At 44.3% G+C, this 16,286-nt stretch overlaps 1 protein-coding gene across 4 annotated transcripts in view; it reads left to right on the top strand.

The window, feature by feature from the left end:
• Window positions 1-16,286, top strand: part of LOC144504689 (homeobox protein Meis1) — a 246,016-nt gene that overhangs the window by 77,052 nt on the left and 152,678 nt on the right. For all 4 annotated transcript variants that reach the window (XM_078230406.1, XM_078230405.1, XM_078230403.1 and 1 more), the window contains exon 8: window positions 7,270-7,415. In XM_078230406.1, the coding sequence (XP_078086532.1) occupies window positions 7,270-7,415 (146 nt within the window). The remainder of the gene's footprint in view (window positions 1-7,269; window positions 7,416-16,286) is intronic.

The following is a 16,286-nucleotide window of genomic DNA, read 5'->3' as shown; positions in this document are numbered from 1 at the left end:
TATTTTAATAGACAAAGATAATAACATGGACAACATCAATACTTGCAGCAGTCAATAGTTTTACCCTCGTCCAGTTGTTTGTCGGGAAATGTACGGACTTTTCCATCTTCCTGTGAGCAGCAAACATCTGATGATGGCACTGGCACAATTTCACAGTTCTTTTCTAAGCAGTTTACGCCATGAAAATGTTACTAAAAATGCCATAGAGAATTTTAAAAATCAATAATATTACCCACATCTGTATTTGGATTAACTTAAACTGCTTTGAAGCTAATCTTAAGACCTGCAGATACATAGTCAGGGGAGGCTAAAATATAAGGCAGAAAACACAGAGACACACAGATAGATACACACAGACATGCACATACACCGACACGCACAGATACGCACACACATAGGTACACACACATACACACACACGCAGATATGTACACACATAGGTACACACACATACACACACACGCAGATATGTACACACATAGGTACACACACATACACACACACACACGCAGATACGCACACACATAGGTACACACACACACACACACACACATATGCACACACATAGGTACACACACATACACACACACGCAGATATGTACACACATAGGTACACACACATACACACACACGCAGATACGCACACACATAGGTACACACACATACACACACACGCAGATACGCACACACATAGGTACACACACATACACACACACGCAGATACGCACACACATAGGTACACACACATACACACACACGCAGATACGCACACACATAGGTACACACACATACACACACACGCAGATATGTACACACATAGGTACACACACAGATACACACACACACATTGATACACACACACAGATACATACACACATAGGTACACACACATACACACACGCAGATATGCACACACATAGGTACACACACATACACACACACGCAGATATGTACACACATAGGTACACACACATACACACACACGCAGATACGCACACACATAGGTACACACACATACACACACACGCAGATACGCACACACATAGGTACACACACATACACACACACGCAGATACGCACACACATAGGTACACACACATACACACACACGCAGATACGCACACACATAGGTACACACACATACACACACACGCAGATATGTACACACGTAGGTACACACACAGATACACACACGCAGATATGCACACACATAGGTACACACACAGATGCACACACACACATTGATACACACACACAGATACACACACACACGTATAGTTACACACAAACTTACAAACACACACACACAGATACACACACAGATACACACAAATACATAGATACTAACACAAAACACACACAGACACACATATAGATACACGCACACACACACATACATAAATACCCACACAAAAAACACATAAAACACACACACACACATATATAGATACATACGCGCACACACCACACACACATACTCACACACATATAGATGCATATAGATACATACACACACACAAACACACAGATACACACACACATATAAAATGTTTTTATAGTGTGGCTAGATTTTCAAGAGGAGGAGGGAAGATTGCCTTGACCTGTGTGAAGGGGAACCCCTGCAGACATAACCATTCTGACCCATTGAATGGTCTGAATACGATAAATGCTGCTTTATCTTCTCTTGAAAGGAACTAGATAGAGAGGCCTAAATGCCTGGGCATGCTTAAATGGACAACTGTGCAATGTTTGAGCTGAGTGGGTGTTTGAAATCTGAGCAATCCAACAGGCTAAGAGCTGCCACAGGTCACCTGCTCTCCTCCATGGGGATAGGCGCAGACCTTACAAGAAATTGCCCATGGTTGAATTGAAATACAAATTCCTTTCTCTGCTGACTGGCCTCTTTCACCAGACCATGGCCTATAAAATTTTGTAAAAACAATTCTAAAAAAAATATTTCAAAGGGCAGGCGACTGTGATGAAAGGTTTGACAGTTTTGACTTACAGTTCATGCTCTTCATTACTAGAAAATTGAATTGAGAGCCACATTCAGCAAAGCTTGCTACAGATCCCACGGTATTCTTAACTAAAGCCTAGTTGTCGTGCTTTTTTTTTCCCCCTCTGGTGCTTGAAGCTGTAGAGCAGCAGTATGTCAGCTTGACTGATTTCAGATCGTATTTTGACTAAATTGAGATAAGCACAAAGACAGCTTGCACCTCGACTCGAAATATGCCATTTATGCAGAGCCAGGTATCGGCAATTAAAGTGGCATTTCCAAACAATCGTATCAAAAGAGATTACCCTAAATTCATCTGATAATGTCACGCCATGCCTAGAGAGATGGGCAAGGGAGGTTACAGACCATTTGAATGGATCAAACTCATCAGCGCTAAGACAGTAGGAACGCTCACACGACGGCTGACTTAAGTGTGCTGCACATGTGTGGAGTGACTGCGAGGCCTGTGTGCAGGCTCTCTGCACCACCCCCACCCCCTCCCCAAATAGCCAGAGGCGATTGAAGAACGCCTCTGGCCGCCCCACTCACTGGTCTGCTGCTTAATTGCCACATGGAGTCCGTGACACATGGGCAGATGATATGACATTTTCAGTTCCTGTCACTAGCGAAAGCCGCAACACAGCTCACACTAGTTGCTAAGAATCTGTCAGAAACTGTTAGCAGTTGGCAAAAGTTGCCCCGTGGCATTTCCTTGTGGCATCAGGAAAACGAGCATAAAGCACCCAGCGCAGCCTCCTGCCGTACTAATGAGGCTGTAAGCTTGTTTATCAACTCGCATCATTTTTATGATTATTTCCACCTTTTCAGTTTTCCCTTCATAATTTGCCTTCGCGGGCAGCAGAAGTCAGAGCTAGAAATGAAGTCAGTGCTGATATTTTGCAAATGTGGCCCATAGCCGCTACCATATGGTTGTCTGTGAGCAAGCTCACTGGAGAGAGAGAGAGAGAAAGAAATTAGCCCCAGACCTCACAGAAATCCTATCAAATTACAGCGAAAATGGGAATGCCAATAAAATTGATGCTGCCGAGTTTTCTCCAAGGTTTTGACTCTCAGAGGTCAGGACGGCAGCAAAGTTAGAAAAGAAATCAGTGGGGGAAAAAAATGTGTTTGAGGAAAGAAACGGAGGAGAAATGTGAGTAAGAGCACAATGCTTTCCTTTGGCATCCAGTGGGTCAACACCCCCAAGTCTCCAACTCAATCCGGAGGAACTAACTTGGAGCTTCTGTTTATTTTTCTGAGGCATCCCCCTGATCTCAACCCGATTTTGCGGCAGATTGGAAGCATTTGTTCCTGATGAGAATCTTGTCTTAGATTACAAGCCAGCGGCGGTGTAACGACCCCTCCCAAAACCAAAGCGAAAGCGTCTCAATTCGCCTAAGAAACAGTAGGGAGAACTCGAGAGCTGGAGCTATATATTTTTTTTTGGGCTGGAGATAATGATGTAACAGAAACCTGTTATTTTGGGGTAAGCCTCCCTCTCCAGACTGATTGAGGGGTAGAGTCTCCACTTGAAAGCTTCGCCGTTGTACGTACATAAGTCTTTACTTAAAATTTCTGTTTCCAGTGTGGGTGCTTTTGCTACATGAGAGAAACAGGAAAAGTACTGGTGAGTGTTTTATATGGAATGCAGAAAGCCTTCCCCTCTCCTAATGGTGTGTATAATTCAGGTGCCCTAAAGGCATGCTTTCAGGGGTCCTTTTGCCTTAGGTAATGGGAAGCAAAGGCTGTTTTAAAGCCTTGATTATTCTATTGATGCGCAAAGCTGAAAAAGTCATCTCTGGATTATAGTAGATATTTCCATAAATTATCAATGAATTCTCCTCTAGTGAGGCAGTGGGGCATTACCAGTAAATGAATTTGAAGGCTTTTTTTGTGTGGCACAAATGGAAAGTTATATGTAAAGAGGAGTGTTGATGCCGAGATATTAAGGTGGGAAGTGCACCTCATTAGATTGGAAGCTGTTGCAGATTTTTAAATCAATAAGCGGTCCCCACGACCCTCATTTTTGGTTGCGGTGGATAATCTAATGTTTGCAGTATTTATATTCAGAATCAAACAGCTGTTGATGTGTTCTTCTCGTCAAATTTCTTTAATAAATTATAATGGGATGGAATAAATTGCTTTGCCTTACAACAGGAAACCCCCAGCATTCACCTCAAACTCAATGACAGTACTACAACATGCACTATGCGTTATTAATGAAGCGAGAGGGTGTATTTTTCTTTTGTCCTTGCCTGCTAAATGAAAGTGTAATTCCAGCTATAACATTTGAGCACCTTCAGGCCTATGTTCGTTTTGCAACTTAATTTGCATTTTGGTGTTTGCCGCGCGTCTTAATGGTCGTCTTCTCCAAGACTGTACGCATAGTGCTGCAGAAATGAAACATAGTTCACTTTGCCTCATGTAAGCTTAAGTCAGAATATAATATATAGGTCAGTTCCATTGTGCAGCCCTCCATACTGGGACCTAACCTTTGCCTCAAAATGGCACCCCCTACTGCACCAGCATGGGATTTTCACTTCTCACCCTGTCTGGCCTTTGCACAATTTTGTCAATTTGTACTGAGATGATGGTCAGGCCCTGTGCTGTGAATCTCTATCCACAGAGAACACATCTGTGACTGTCCAAACTCAAAGCATTTAAATAGGGTTCCTAACCGTCTGCAGAGCACAGACACTTTCCAGCCCACTGGTCTGAGAATCGGGAGGCCAGCGTTTAGTAAAAGTTATCATCATAGAAACCCTACAGTGCAGAAGGAGGCCATTCGGCCCATCGAGTCTGCACCGACCACAATCCCACCCAGGCCCTATCCCCACATATTTTACCCACTAATCCCTCTAACCTACGCATCCCAGGACTCTAAGGGGCAATTTTTAACCTGGCCAATCAACCTAACCCGCACATCTTTGGAAGGAAACCGGAGCACCCGGAGGAAACCCACGCAGACACGAGGAGAATGTGCAAACTCCACACAGACAGTGACCCGAGCCGGGAATTGAACCCGGGACCCTGGAGCTGTGAAGCAGCAGTGCTAACCACTGTGCTACCGTGCCGCTAATGACAAGTTAATGTAAGCTTGTGACAATAATAAATGAACTTATAAAGTTCATTTATTATTGTCACAAGCTTACATTAACACTGCAATGAAGTTACGGTGAAAATCCCCTAGTCTCCACACTCCAGCGCCCGTTCGGGTACACTGAGGGAGAATTTAGCATGGCCAATGCATCTAACCAGCCCGTCTTTGGGACTGTGGGAGGAAATCGGAGCACCCGGAGGAAACCCACGCAGGCACGGGGAGGACGTGCAGACTCCACACAGACAGTGACCCAAGCTGGGAATCGGACCCGGGTCCCTGGCGCTGTGAGGCAGCCGTGCTAACCACTGTGCCACCGTGCTGCATTGTACAGTCCATTAGCACTGTAAACTTAGCATAATGTATGAAAGAGTGTTAACAGTGTTAATTTTCCTCTGCACTGAAGCAGCATCGATACGTCGATAGGGGACTGAAAAATCAACACCTTCCCCCCGCCCCCAACATAACTTTAATTGTAGAGTTTAAAAGGGAACTTGGGGCTGTGTGGCAAGTACCTTTGCAATAGTCAAAGTGTTAATGACTTGTACCTGATTCCCACACTACAGGTGGGATCCTTAGCCACTCAGCTACGTAGGAATTACAAATGTTGCATTGTTAATTGTGCTTATATGTGTGTGGCTGTACAGTCTGTGCAGTGTGCGCAGCACCGAGGTAAACTGCAGCTTGGAAATTCAGGTGAGGGTAATATTGGTCCCAATTCCTTCATCTTGGCATGGGCATTGAAGCTATTAGTGCCAAGCAAACTGTGTGTTTTGTGGCTAGTGTAAGCACAGGCAGATGGTTTGCATCTGTGCCTGAAATGTTATTTTCCTCTCCGTCCCTGTCTGGCAATGGGGCATTGAGGCGGCGGGAGGGGGGGTGGATTCTACAAGTCCAAGACAAGCTGAATCACTGGCCAGTCCAGCTGTTTCCCACCCTGTTGTTGGATCTGACCATTTCCTTGTGTTTAAATAAGAGCAGGGGCATAGATAATGCACGCTGGCCTCCTCATTTTATTAAAAATAAGTTAAGTTTATTTATTAGAGTCACAAGATCGGCATGGTGGTTAGCACAGCTGCCTCACAGCGCCAGAGACCCGGGTTCTATTCCCGGCTTGGGTCACTGCCTGTGCGGATACTGCACGTTCTCCCCGTGTCTGCGTGGGTTTCCTCCGGGTGCTCCGGTTTCCTCCCACAGTCTGAAAGACGTGCTGGTTCGGTGCATTGGCCGTGCTAAATTCTCCCTCAGTGTAACCCGAACAGGAACGGAATGTGGCGACTAGGGGATTTTCACAGTGACTTCACTGCAGTGTTAAAGTAAGCCCACTTGTGATACTAATAAATAAACTTAAAACTTAAGAAAAAAATAAATAAATAATGAGAGACAGAGTTTCCAGGGTGGGTGAAGGTGAGGGGTGGGGTTTGTTGGAAAGCGGTCTCTGTTGTGACTTTTTCCTCCAATTCAAAGTTCAAGATAATCGGTCATGTATCTTGGAGGGGGTGGGGGGTGTGGTTTGTGGGGTCAGTGGTGCTTATCATATAGAGCAGAATACTGCACTGTACGGTTGTAGGAGCTTAGGTAGAAATCAGCTATCATTCAGTGTGGCTTTACAAACAAGACTGCACTCGTGTCCCAGTGCTGGGATACGATCAACAATTTATTTTGATGTCTCTAATCATTTGAGATCACAAGACTTTCACCAAAAGATTAAATTACCTGTACCCTAAATGCCTGGAAAACACTGACATTTAACAAAATTTTAAAAACTCCCGATTGTATGATGGCACAGTGGTTAGCACTGCTGCCTCACAACCTGCCAGGGACCCGGGTTCAATTCCGGCCCCGGGTCACTGTCTGTGCAGAGTTTGCACGTTCTCCCCGTATCTGCGTGGGATTCCTCCGGGTGCTCCGGTTTCCTCCCACAGTCCAAAGATGTGTGGGTTAGGTGGATTGGCCATGCTAAATTGACTCCAGTGTCAGGGGAACTAGCAGGGTAAATGTGTGGGGTTACGGGAATAGGGCCTGGGTGGGATTGTGGTTGGTACAGACTAGATGGGCCAAATGGCCTCCTTCTGTACTGTAGGGATTCTGTGTTGTGCAACCTAAAGAAGCTATACAAAAGTCTTAAATGACCAGAGAAGAGTGCCTTAAAACTGCATCTTTAATGTACTGACAGGTGATGGCTTGGACAACAGTGTAGCTTCACCAAGCACAGGAGATGACGATGATCCAGACAAGGATAAAAAACGTCAGAAAAAACGAGGGATCTTCCCAAAAGTAGCCACAAACATCATGCGAGCGTGGTTATTCCAACACCTCACAGTAAGTGAAACATAAATTGATACACCTTGAGATGTGGGTGGATTTATAGATAATGGGGTGGGGCTGGAGTGGGGTGGGGCTGGAGTGGGGTGGGGCTGGAGTGGGGTGGGGCTGGAGTGGGTTGGGGGGGGAGATTTATTTGATGGAAGAGTCACCTGGATGGAGCACATGGGCAGTGGGCAGGGCGGGGGGGGGGGTTGCACACCTACTTTGCAACCCACCCAATTGTCTACTGATTGGCTTCATTTGGTGGACACTTTCCCCTGTCTGTCAATGTTCTTCAGACCACAGTCACTAAGTGTTGAGCAATAGCTACGCAAGGCCATAAGGAAACAAACCCAAGGCTTTATTTCCAGAGGGATAGAATTTGGGAAGTCGGAAAGTTAGGCTAAAGCTGTATTGAAACTTGGTCAGAGCAGAATTTGAGTTATTGAACGCAGTTCCGGTTGCCTTATTATGTATGAAAAGGACATGGAGGCACTGGGGTTGGACCATGGAAGATTTACAAGGATGATACCAGGAATATATATCAGAAAAGGGTTGATGGGCTGCATCTCTTCTCGCTTGAAAAAAAAGGCTGAGGGCTGACCTAATTATAAAAAGCTTTGATAGACCATAAGATAAGGGGGCAGAATTAGGCCATTTGGCCCATCGAGTCTGGTCCGCCATTCAATCATGGCTGATAAGTTTCTCAACCTTCATTCTCCAGCCTTTTCCCCGTAACCTTTGATCCCCTTACCAATCAAGAACCTATCTATCTCCGTATTAAATACACTCAATGACCCGGCCTCCACAGCCTTCTGTGGCAATAAGTTCCACAAATTCCCCACCCTCTGGCTGAAGAAATTCCTCATCATCTCTGTTCTAAAGGGTCGTCCCTTTACCCTGAGGCTGTGCCCCTCGGATCCGAGTCTCTCCCACTAATGGAAACATCTTCCCCACGTCCACTCTATCCAGGCCTTTCAGTATTCTGTAAGTTTCAGTGAGATAGAGTGGACACATGGGGGCATGTTTCCTCTCGTTGGGAAGAGCATAACGACAGGTTATATAGACTATCACAAAGAAATCCAATCGGGAATTCAGAAAAAGCCTCTTCAACCAAAGAGTGGTAAGAACATGGAATTAGCGACTACAGAAAGTGGTTGAAGCAAATTATAGAGATGTATCTAAGGGAAAACTAGAAAAGCGTATGAGGGAGAAAGGAAGAGATGGTGACGGTGATAGATTTAAATGTGAAGATGTGAAAAAGCTGTGGTGGAGCATAAGAACCAGCATGGACTAATTGGGGGCCGAATGGTTATAAAGACCTGACACTCATTTTAAGTGAATAATTAACAACTTATTTATTTAACCAACCGGGAGCTTTAACTCAACAAGTAACATATTGATTAAAGTAAGGTTTAACTGGAATGCTGTTCAAATAAATACAAGGATCATTCATCACCAAAAAATAATAATTCTAACTTAGTCACTCTCAAAGAAATTATACAAACAGGTTTTGTGGCTTTGGAAAAACCTTTGGAGTTCTTTTGTCAATGTTGCTGTGGATAAACTCTTTCTGATTTGGTACCCTTCTGGTAGATAGATGGAGATTTCTCTGAAGAGATATTTTAAGCTGGCAGAGAGACGCTCTTGCCCTCTCTACATGTTGAGAGGTGGCAGCTTTTCAGTTCCACTCCACTGAACTGAACTAACTGAACTGAAGGCAGGCAGTTGAGTTCCTACTTTTATATCTCTGATGAGCTATCAATTTGCCTACCCCAGGATTGGTCTGATAGTGTCAACAACAGAAAGTTCAAATTTTATAGGTTCCTGATTGCTGAGTATCTTCTTTAAACTGATAGGCGATCAACATGCAAAAGCCTGCAAAGCCTGTTACCAAGGCAACCTTGATGCTTGGTCCTAGTTACAAATGTTGCAATCTGTGTACCCTGTGTACCCTGTATTTTTAACATTCAAACACAGAACACAAAATCAGCTTTTAAAGGGACCACACTTCATAAACCCAACTTCACAACACCTGTTTCTGTGTTTCATATTCTATGTAATCTAATGTACACGCTGTACGTTGGTGTGGTTTTATGGATTAGAAACTGGACTGAATAAATGACATTCGAGCTGCTGTACATAGTTTTAAGATGTTCTTTGCACTTTTTAAGTTGCACTATGGGTAGGTAGAGGTTTTTAAATCACCATTCTCACTGATGACGTGGTTTTTCTTTTTCATATTTTCCTCGGAAAGGAGGAAATTGTAGGGTAAAACAAGGAGTTGAGGCGCACGCATCTTTAATTTGATTTCATTTGATTTGATTTATTATTGTTACATGTATTAACATACAGTGAAAAGTATTGTTTCTTGCGCACTATACAGACAAAGCATACCGTTCTTAGAGAAGGAAACATGAGAGTGCAGAGTGTAGTGTTACAGTCATAGCTAGGGTGTAGAGAAAGATCAACTTAATGCGAGGTAGGTCCATTCAAAAGTCTGAGCAGCAGGGAAGAAGCTGTACTTGAGTCGGTTGGTACGTGACCTCAGACTTCTGCATCTTTTTCCCGATGGAAGAAGGTGGAAGAGAGAATGTCCGGGGTGCGTGGGGTCCTTAATTATGCTGGCTGCTTTTCCAAGGCAGTGGGAAGTGTAGACAGAGTCAATGGATGGGAGGCTGGTTTGCGTGATGGATTGAGCTACATTCATGACCTTTCATAGTTTCTTGTGGTCCTGGACAGAGCAGGAGCCATACCAAGTTGTGACACATCTGGAAAGAATGCTTTCTATGGTGCACCTGTAAAAGTTGGTGAGAGTCGTAGCTGACATGCCAAATTTTCTGAGTCTCCTGAGAAAGTAGAGGTGTTGGTGGGCTTTCTTAACTATAGTGTCGGCATGGGGGGGACCAGGACAGGTTTTTGGTGATCTGGACACCTCAAAAGGAAGATGGAGCATGGGAAAGCTATCTTCAAGAAACAGCTACGCTACAAATTGGACATGATTTTAGAACTTGAAATGCTCAAATGCTCAGATGCTCAGAAAAATCGAGAGTTGGGAAGGAACATTGATATATCCACAATAAAAAAAATCCCAACTCTCATTCGCCCTCACCAAAAAAGATCCCAGAAACATATTCACCTCCTCTTTATTGGGCAGGAGTGTTCCATAGATGAATGAATGCATGTTCCTGACTACATTTCTGGCAACAAGTACAGAAAGTAGAATTCAACATGTTTACTTAGGAAAAGCAAGGAAACTTCAAAAACAGTGGTTAACACTGCTGCCTCACAGTGCCAGGGACCCGGGTTCGATTCTGGTCCTGGGACACTGTCTGTGCGGAGTTTGCACATTCTCCCTGTGTCTGTGTGGGTTTCCCCTGGGTGCTCCGGCTTCCTCCCACAGTCCAAAGATGTATGAGTTCGGTGCATTGGCCATGCTAAATTGCTCCTTAGTGTCCCAGGATGTGTAGGTCAGAAGGATTAGCAGTGTAAAAATGTGGGGTTACAGGGATGGGGCCTGGGTAGGATTGTTGTTGGTGCAGACTCGATGGGCTGAATGGCCTCCTTCTGCACTGTAGGGATTCTATGATTCTATTCTATGAACTCGGAGTCATAGTTCGAGGATAAAGGGTAAACATTTTAGGACTGAGATGAGGAGAAATTTCTTCACCCAGAGGGTGGTGAATGTGTGGAATTCACTACCACAGAATGTAGTTGAGGCCAAAACATTGTGTGATTTCAAGAAGAAATTAGATTTCGCTCTTGGGGCTAAAGGGATCAAGGGATATGGGAGGAAAGGGGGATCAGGATATTGAGCATGATGATCAGCCATGATCAAAATGAATGTAGAGCAGGCTCGAAGGGCCGATGGGCCTCCTCCTGCTTCTAGTTTCTCTGTATCACTGACTTGAGGGAAGGAAAAGAAAATTGTATGTTCGGGTTTTCAGAGTGAGTTGATAACACTGCGACAAATGGAGTCCAATATGGCCGAGTGTTATAATATTGCCTTTGTAACCAAGAAAAAAAACCAATCAGAATATTTTCTTCATAGTGGGAGATTAGAAGCTTTGAAGGATCGAGGCATTTACATGTCCAAATATTGAAATCACTAAAACTAGGGGAGAAGTGCCAAAAGTAATCAAGAAGTCTAGTTAATTGAATGTTGGTCTTTATCTGAAAGAGGTCTGAATACAAAGGAGAGAAGGAAATGATTCAAACGGACAGAGTCTTGGCCTGACTCCTGGGGTCCAAACCTCAGGAAGGATATGGTGTCAGCGGAGGAGAAATGGGGTGGGGTTTTCCAGCCATGTTCGCCCCAAAACTGGAAAATTCTGCCTGAGGTCAACGGACCTATCCATGGTCTGCCCTTCACCCGCTACGATTCCCATGGTGGGCGGAACGGGAAAATTAGCCCCTTAATGTCAGATCCCCAAATGACACTGGAGCTTAAAGGGTTAAATCATGCGCTCAAATTGCATAAGCTTGCCTTGGCTTATGCAATTGAGTTAGAAAGCTTGAAGACATCAGAGCTGTGTGTGTGTGTGTGCTCTGCTTACAACCAAAATTGAAACTAAGACTGGATCACATGACACATTTCCCTTGTAGTGATATCATGTTGCTATCCCTTCAAAGGCATATTGCAACACCCCATCTCTTTTAAAAGAAACTTTCCTCCCTTCAAAAGAATTTACAATGCATGTTCATGATTAGTTATAGCACGGTGGCACAGTGGTTAGCACTGCTGCCTCACAGCGCCAGGGACCCGGGTTTGATTCCTGGCTTGGGTCACTGTCTGTGCGGAGTTTGCACATTCTCCCCGTGTCTGCGTGGGTTTCCTCCGGGTGCTCCCGTTTCCTCCCACAGTCTGTAAGACGTGCTGGTTAGGGTGCATTGGCAATGCTAAATTCTCCCTCAGTTGTAACTGAACAGGCGCCAGAATGCGGCGACTCGAGGATTTTCACAGTAACTTCATTGCAGTGTTAATATAAGCCTACTTGTGACACTAATAAATAAATAAACTTTTAGTGACCATTCACGAAGTACGTAGAACTGGTAAAGTGAAAAGATAATCTGCTGGCACACCCAGATCTTGCAATGGTAACCTTGTCTGGAGGTTTCTTTAATTGCTCTCAGCGATCAGTGGGAATGTCATTCTTGGAAGTAGTTCCTGGTTTCAGTCAGGATCTGGTCCTCGATGCAGTGGGAATGCTCAGTGGTTAAGGAGCTGGAATGAATCTGACGTGTCCTCGGTTATGCCTCACCATTGTGACTTTGTGTGTAATGATTTCATGGCACCTTGGTTCCGAACGAATCTTTGTATCCTGAAATAGCTCACCAAGAAATTGCAGACCGTTGTTCGTAACGATCTCTGTAGTCATACCAAACAAACTGAAAATAGCACTGGGAGTGCGCGCAACAATTGTGCAGAATGTATGGCGCTATTGTTAAGTAATGGGATATTTGGGGTCTATGATGATGATGAAGTCAGTGTCTTGGACACGAAAGAGGTCACCAGCATCCGAGAGCAGCTTCGTCTGACTGCGACCTTCCAGTTCTGATGCGCAAAGTCTGTCGCTGTTTTCCTTTGACAGTGAAGGTAAACGGCGATGTACACACAGCCCCTTTCTCTGTGGACCCCGGAGCCTTGTAAAAACGGAATAAAAGTTTATTGTACCATGTGTGTTAACTGCTGCCACCCACGAGCAAGTTCTGAAATGCTGGAGAGATAACATTGAGGTCCCACAAAAGCTGTTATAAAATTGCACGTGTGGGTTAACCGATGAAGCAAAATAACAAAATATTAATCCAGTTAGTAAACTTCTATTATCGCTGTGCTGCACATGTACATCCAGTCGTTTCAGAACATCTAAAGTATGTAGCATTGGCTTCAAATGTGTGGGTGAGAGAATGTAAAACGCTAGGCTGTTAGTCATTCATTATAACCAATGGTGTAGTAAATAGTTGTTTTGTAATGGTGCTGTAGTCCTATTAGTGTCACGTTGAACTCAAGGCATGCATATTTTCTGATGAAATATGCAAATATCATGTTGATGCTAAGTTGAATTGTCGGTTTAACCTACGCAGGCTTGGACTTTTGCACACTTCCAAATCTAAACTCCATGCAGCTCTGAGGATATCTCAGTTATTTTGAAGTCATCTTACAGTGGCACAGTGGTTGGCACTGCTGCCTCACAGCGCCAGGGACCCAGGTTCGATTCCCGGCTTAAAGTTTATTTATTAATCACAAGTAGGCTTACATTAACACTGCAATGAAGTTACCGAGAAATTCCCCTAGTCGCCACACTCCGGCACCTGTTCGGTTCAATGCACCTAATCAGCGCGTCTTTCACACTGCGGGAGGAAACCGGAGCACCCGGAGGAAACCCACGCAGACACGGGGAGAACGTGCAAACTCCACACAGGCAGTGACCCAAGCTGAGAATCGAACCCGAGTCACTGGCGCTGTGAGGCAGCAGTGCTAACCCACTGTGCCACCGTACCGGCTTGGGTTACTGCCTGTGTGGAGTCTGCATGTTCTCCCCATCTCTGCGTGGGTTTCCTCCGGGTGCTCCGGTTTCCTCCCGCAGTGTGAAAGACGTGCTGGTTAGGGTGCATTGGGCCATGCTAAATTCTCCCGAATAGGCGCCCGAGTGTGGAGACGAGGGGATTTTCACAGTAACTTCATTGCAGTGTTAATATAAGCTTGTGACACTAATAAGCAAATGAAGAATATACCTCAGATAATATTTTTTAAAAAGTCACCTCCCACCTTGCTAAAGAATCCCTTACATTGAGACGTCAAGTGATCGGATAAATGTTGTCAAAAGGTTACAAATGTTTCAAGATCTTTAAAAGTCACTTCAGGCGTGTTACACAGGCAAAAACATCAAGGAACAAAAGCAAAATACTGCAGATGCTGCAAATCTGAAATAAAGACAGACAGTGCTGGACCGTCTCAGCAGTCCTGGCAGCGTCTGTGGGGAGGGAAACAGGGTTAACGTCTCAATTCCAATTGGACGTCTTCAGAACTGCGTTCCATTTCTTTTTGCATCCTGTTGTTACGCTCTACACGCTGGGTTCCTTCACTAATCTTGTCACATCTCCTCAGTGGAGTGGCATGGTGACACAGTGGTTAGCACTGCTGCCTCACAGCGCCAGAGACCCGGGTTCGATTCCGGCCTCGGGTTACCGTCTGTGTGGAGTTTGCACATTCTCCCCGTGTCTGCATGGGTTTCCTCCGGGCGCTCCGGTTTCCTTCCACAGTCCGAAAGACGTGCTGGTTAGGTGCATTGGCCCGAACAGGCGCCGGAATGTGGCGACTAGGGGATTTTCACAGTAACTTCATTGCAGTGTTAATGTAAGCCTACTTGTGACACTAATACATAAACTTAAACTGAAGAAGCACCAGCAAAGTCAGGTAGATTTTGATGAAAAATTCTTCCTCATGCAAAGGTATTTTAAGCAACAATTGAGACGACAAAATCTGGCCCATTGTGATGCTCTGGGGCAACTGTGTGAGACAAAGGCTGATGTTAACACGTGAACGCTTCGACAGACTCTCTGCCCACTACCTTCTGTCACGGTTTTCCCAATTCCTATCACCTGTGGCAGCACAGCCAAGCTTAACAATCAGTAGCCAGCTTTTTGGTACCACATGTCTCTCTCATGTTCAACCCTGCCTGCTCAAGCTTGTTTGCGTGTTCATACATATCTGTACATGGCACACATATTTGATTTATGGGATGTGGGACATTATTTACGAAATCATTTTGTACAAAATTATTTTGTACGTTATTTACAAAAGATACAAAAGTCTGAGGTCACGTACCAAACGATGCAAGAACAGCTTCTTCCCTGCTGCTGTCAGACTTTTGAATGGACTTACCTCGCATTAAGTTGATCTTTCTCTACACCCTAGCTATGACTGTAACACTACATTCTGCACTCTCTCATTTCCTTCTCTATGAACAGTATGCTTTGTCTGTATAATGCACAGTAAACAATACTTTTCACTGAATACTCACACATGTGACAATAATAAATCAAATCAAATCAATTTTGATGTCACCATTGACGAATTGGAAAAGAAAAGTGTAGAAATATCAAAAATGGCAGCAGGAATCTCAGTTGGAAAAATGGAATAACGTGGACACGGATTACAGAGTGCAGGATTACACCGAATGTATAGCTCAGAAACAGGCCCTTTTGATTTGATTTGATTTATTATTGTCACATATATTGGTATACAGTGAAAAGTATTGTTTCTTGCGCGCTATACAGACAAAGCATAACATTTATAGAGAAGGAAATGAGAGAGTGCAGAATGTAGTGTTACAGTCATAGCTAGGGTGTAGAGAAAGATCAACTTAACGCAAGGTAGGTCCATTCAAACGTCTGACAGCAGCAGGGAAGAAGCTGTTCTTGAGTCGGTTGGTACGTGACCTCAGACTTTTGTATCTTTTTCCTGACGGAAGAAGGTGGAAGAGAGAATGTCCGAGATTTGGCCCATCTGCTCTGTGCTGGTAATTATGCGATCTTCTTCCCACTCTCTAAGTAGCCGATGTTAAGTCAATAAAAATACAGGTAGCAGATAATTTCAGTTATCCCACTGCAAAATCACCGTGTGAGAGAATAAAAGAGTTAGCAATGAGAAGTGAGGAGGAAAGCTGAAGTAACAATGTGGCAGAATCTAAAAGAAACACATTATAAGAGCCATAGTTAGCCAGAAATGAACATTTTGATTCTGTTGTACTCTCTATCCTGTCTTTAATGGCGTTCCAGTGTGTTATAACGAGGTGTCTATTGTTACAAATACATTGTGAACTAACATGATTTTCTGATAGCTTTAATGTCCTTCTAGAATCACATAGAATCATTACAGTGCAG

This window comes from Mustelus asterias, chromosome 15 (assembly GCF_964213995.1).
Source record: "Mustelus asterias chromosome 15, sMusAst1.hap1.1, whole genome shotgun sequence".
NCBI lineage: Eukaryota > Metazoa > Chordata > Chondrichthyes > Carcharhiniformes > Triakidae > Mustelus > Mustelus asterias.
Note: the sequence above shows the minus strand (reverse complement) of the source record. Positions and strands in the feature narration are given on the sequence as shown.